The 4,728-nt window shown below is 39.3% G+C and overlaps 1 protein-coding gene across 1 annotated transcript; it reads right to left on the bottom strand.

Annotated features, from left to right (window-relative positions):
* Positions 1–1,871: 1,871 nt before the first annotated feature.
* Positions 1,872–2,789, bottom strand: LOC125827322 (uncharacterized). The gene is made up of 3 exons (XM_049506626.1): positions 2,444–2,789; positions 2,148–2,287; positions 1,872–2,066 (listed from the first exon to the last, which is right to left on the bottom strand). Exons 1-3 carry the CDS (start codon positions 2,787–2,789, stop codon positions 1,872–1,874), a joined length of 681 nt encoding a protein of 226 aa, XP_049362583.1.
* Between the last annotated feature and the right edge of the window lie 1,939 nt (positions 2,790–4,728).

Raw genomic sequence — 4,728 nt, 5'->3', positions numbered from 1 at the left:
GGATGCTCTCAAAACGGACTGAGATAAAACTCATTAGTGCAAAAGTATAATTCAAATGGAGAGATAGTGTCATTTACCATGTTGACACTTAATTTTTCTCCTTGAATATTTGACGTCAACTTCTTTCAGTTTGACGTAAAACAAATAAAGCTTGTATGTCATATTTGCAACATGACTCTTCACTATACTCTTCCTTTACTATCGAGTAGTAAATTAGACTAATGTAATGTGTTGATGGTTCTCTTGATGGTTGAATATGATGGCCCTCTTGGCGGTCTGAATATGATGACCCTCTCGGCAGTTTGAAAAATGATGGCCTTCTCGGCAGTTTGAATATGCAATGGCCCTCTCAACGATTTGAATATGCAATGGCCCTCTTGGCGGTTTGAATATAAATGTTTCTCTTGGCATTTGAGTGTGCAATGGCCCTTTCGACGGCTTGATTATGCAATGGCCCTCTCGGCGACTTGAATATGCAATGGCCCTCTCGGTGATTTAAATATGAATAGTCTTCTCGGCAGTTTGAATATGCAATGGCCCTCTCGGCGATTTAAATATGAATGGCCTTCTCAGCAGTTTGAATATGAATGCCCCTCATAGCGGCTTGAATATGGAATGGCCCTCTTGGCGATTCGAATCTGCAATGACCCTTTTGGCAATTTAAATATGAATGACCCTCTCGGTAGTTTGAATGTGAATGGCTTTTTTGGCGTTTTGAATATGATGGCCCTTTCGGCGTCTAAATATGATTTTGACTATGAACGTCGTCTTTCATCAATATTTGATATGATGATAGGTACTTTGTGATCATAACATCATTTTCATCGGTATCTCGCAGCCTTAAGCGGTAGATACTAATATTTAATCTATCAAATACCTCTTTGATCAAACGAAGATGTTACACTCACTAATTGATATTTGCTGGATATGTTTTCCTGAACTAGTTGGTTGATAAATATAGCTCATTTGATGATCTTATTATACCCTGCATCCACAAAAAACATGTTAGTTTTTGAACACTGATCTGTGTTGAAGTCGCCTTGCTCCTGGTCCCGTTATCTCTAGAACTTTGTCTGGTAGATCCAATGAATCGCAGTAGACAAAAGAAAAAAATCATATTTAAATTAAAACATTTGCTAAGCATGAAGTTTTGAAAAATAGTTTTAAAGAAAATCTCTGTCAATAATTGTCACGACATGCACGATACGAACAAAACTCTTTGTCTCAGATTTTGATATGACAGGTAATTTGCAGGCAACTTAAAACCCTTTAAGAACACGTCAATTTGAGGCAATTGAAGTTGACTTCGAAGGTCCGAGTATCCTTAATGGAATTTTTGAGATCCTTCTCAAAAATCTGTCCCAGTTAGATATTTCAAAAGCAAATCTGATGATGATCACGGGAGTCTTGCATTTGAGATCTCCTCAAAATTATTCCCAGTTGCACATTTCGATATGATCCTTGACTCTTGTTTGTAGGAAATGACTCTTCTTGTAGAATATTTTAGGTCCTCTCAAAAATTCTGTCCAAGTTTCCATTATGAGGGGAAATGGAAATCTTATTGGGAATATAACCGAGCCTTTGTGGCGCCAACGTATCCCGTTGAGGCAGGAATCAAGTCAAACGTAGTTCCCATCTCGAGAAGTGACAAAATAGAAAATTTGATAAGGAAACAACCGAGACCGACATAGGCCGCCTACGTATCTCATTCTTGAGAATTCAGGTCGAACATAGTTCAAGTACCAGGGAATGTTTCAAAACATAATGCGATAATGATTACAAACAAACTGCAATTACAAGGAAATAAAGGAAAGAAATAGCATCCTTCAAATGTAGTATCTCTTGACGGCATCTGAATTGATAGCTTTGCGCTACACCTGACCGTCCATCTCTGCTAGAACCAAAGCTCCTCTTGATAGTACTTTGTGGATGACATACGTTCCTTGCCAGTTAGGTGCAAATTTCCCTTTATATTCCTCTTGATGAGGATAAATGCGTTTCAATACGAATTGGCCTACATTAAATGTTCGAACTCTAACTTTCTTGTTGAAAGCGCGAGTCATTCTCTGTTGATACAACTGGCCATGACAAACATCACTCATTCTTTTCTCATCAATCAATGCCAATTACTCATATCGATTACGAACCCATTCGGCATCACTCACTCCAGCTTCCTGAATAATCCTTAAAGGTGGTATCTCAACTTCAGTTGGTATCACTGCTTCTGTTCCGTATACCAATAGATAAGGAGTTGCTCCAGTTGAGGTTTGGATTGTGGTGCGATAACCTAACAAAGCATAAGGCAAATTTTCATGCCAACATTTGTAGTTGTCAATCATCTTTCTTAGTATCCTCTTGATACTCTTATTAGCAGCTTCCACAACTCCATTCATCTGAGGACGATATGCAGTTGAATTACTGTGGGTAATTTTGAATTATTCACATATCTCTTTCATCAAGTGACTATTCAGATTTGCTTCATTGTCTGTGATGATAGACTCTGGAACTCTAAAACGACATATCAAATTGTTGCGAACAAAATCGGCCACAACTTTCTTTGTCACAGCTTTGTAGGAAGCAGCTTCGACCCACTTTGTGAAGTAATCAATGGCGACCAAAATGAACCTATGACCATTGGAGGCAGCAGGCTCAATCGGTCCAATAACATCCATGCCCCAGGCTGCAAATGGCCAAGGGGAACTCATCGCATTGAGCTCGTGGGGTGGTACTTTGATCAGATCTCCATGCACCTGGCATTTTTGGACAAATCGGCCACAATCATTTTCCATAGTATTCTAGAAGTATCCCACCCTTAAGATTTTCTTTGCTAATGTAAACCCATTCATGTGCGTCCCACACACTCCAGCGTGCACTTCTTCAAGCAATTTTGTGGCTTCTGCAGCATCCACACATTTCAGTAATCCCAGATTGGGTGTCCTCTTATAAAGAACCTCTCCATTCAAAAAGAAGTTGTTTGTCATTCTTCGGATTGTTTTCTTCTGAATACTTGTTGCTTCTTTTTGGATATTTGCCAGCTTCTAAGTACTTTTTTACATCGATATACCATGGATTCCCATCCCATTCTGCTTCCACATGTGAACAATTTGCTGGTTGTTCTTTTAAAGCCATCTCAAGTGGATCGATATAACTCTTTTCTGGGTGTTGTATCATGGAAGATATGGTTGCAAGGGCATCAGCAAGCTCATTCTGTATTCTCGGTATGTGTCTGAACTCGGTCTTTCTAAATCTTTTGCATAATCTCTGTACCAATTGTATGTAAGGTAAGATTTTAAGATTCTTCTGAATCACCAATTATCAGTAATTCTTGAACATTCATGTCAAGAGCCATTATAATTCCAAGAATACATGCTTCGTACTCAGCCATGTTATTAGTGCATCGAAATCTAAGCTTTGTTGTTACTGGATAATGTTGTTCTGATTCAGATATCAACACTGCTACAATTCCTGATCCTATAGAGTTTACTGCTCCATCAAAGAACATTCTCCACCCAGGATATGATTCTGATATGTCTTCCCCTACAAACAATACTTCTTCATCAGGGAAATATGTTCTAAGTGGTTCATATCCTTCATCTACTGGGTTTTCAGCAAGGTGATCGGCCAAGGCGTGCCCCTTGATTGCTTTCTGAGTCATGTACACAATATCGAACTCACTCAACAACATTTGCCACTTTGCTAGCTTTCCTATGGGCATTGCTTTCTGAAATATGTACTTGAGCGGATCCATTCTCGAAATGAGATGTGTTGTATAAGCCGACAGATAATGTCTCAATTTCTGAGCAACCCAAGTCAAAGCACAACATGTTCTTTCTAAAAGGGTGTAATGAACCTCATAGGATGTGAACTTTTTGCTCAAATAGTATATAGCTCTCTCCTTTCTTTCGGTCTCATCATGCTGTCCCAACACACACCCGAATGCATTATCAGAGACGGATAAATACAATAGCAAAGGATTGCATGCGCATGGTGGCACCAACACTGGTGGATTCGAAAGGTAACTTTTGATGGTGTCAAAAGCCTTCTGACATTCTTCGATCCATTTGGTTGGTGCATCTTTTCGTAGTAACTTGAATATGGGCTCACATATCACCGTTGATTGATCTATGAACTGACTAATGTAATTCAGTCTCCCCAAAAACTCATTACTTCTTTCTTAGTCTTTGGAGGAGGTAAGTCTTGAATTGCCTTGATCTTGGAAGGATCAAGCTTGATACCTCTTCTGCTAACTATGAATCCGAGTAACTTCGCTGTAGGTACTCCAAATGCACATTTGGCTGGGTTCAACTTCAAATCATACCTACGTAACTTGTTAAAGAACTTTTCGAAGTGTGTCAAATGATCCAAACTCTCACGGGATTTTATGATGATATCGTCCACATACACCTCAATTTCTTTGTGGATCATATCATGGAAAATGGTGGTCATAACTCTCATGTAAGTGGCTCCAGCATTCTTGAGGCCGAACGGCATCACTCGATAATGGTAGACTCCCCGAGGTGTGATGAATGCTGTTTTTTCTGCTTCTTCTTCATCCATTAGAATTTGGTGGTATCCCGCAAAACAATCCACAAAAGATTGCAACTCATGCTTAGCACAATTATCGATGAGTATATGGATATTCGACAAGGGGAAATTAACTTTGGGGCTCGCTTTATTGAGATCCCGATAATCCACGCATATTCTAATTTTTCCATCTTTCTTCGTCAC

Source organism: Solanum verrucosum, unplaced genomic scaffold (genome assembly GCF_900185275.1).
Source record: "Solanum verrucosum unplaced genomic scaffold, falcon-dt-bn FXZP01000106.1, whole genome shotgun sequence".
Lineage (NCBI taxonomy): Eukaryota > Viridiplantae > Streptophyta > Magnoliopsida > Solanales > Solanaceae > Solanum > Solanum verrucosum.
Note: the sequence above shows the minus strand (reverse complement) of the source record. Positions and strands in the feature narration are given on the sequence as shown.

Coding starts and splice junctions, on each gene's coding strand:
- LOC125827322 (XM_049506626.1), bottom strand. CDS start 2,789: ATGGAAAATGATTGTGGCCGATTTGTCCAAAAATGCCAGGTGCATGGA. Junction 2,288..2,443: donor TCACTTGATGAAAGAGATAT/GTGAATAATTCA, acceptor ATGCTTTGTTAG/GTTATCGCACCACAATCCAA. Junction 2,067..2,147: donor GAGTGAGTGATGCCGAATGG/GTTCGTAATCGA, acceptor TTGTATCAACAG/AGAATGACTCGCGCTTTCAA.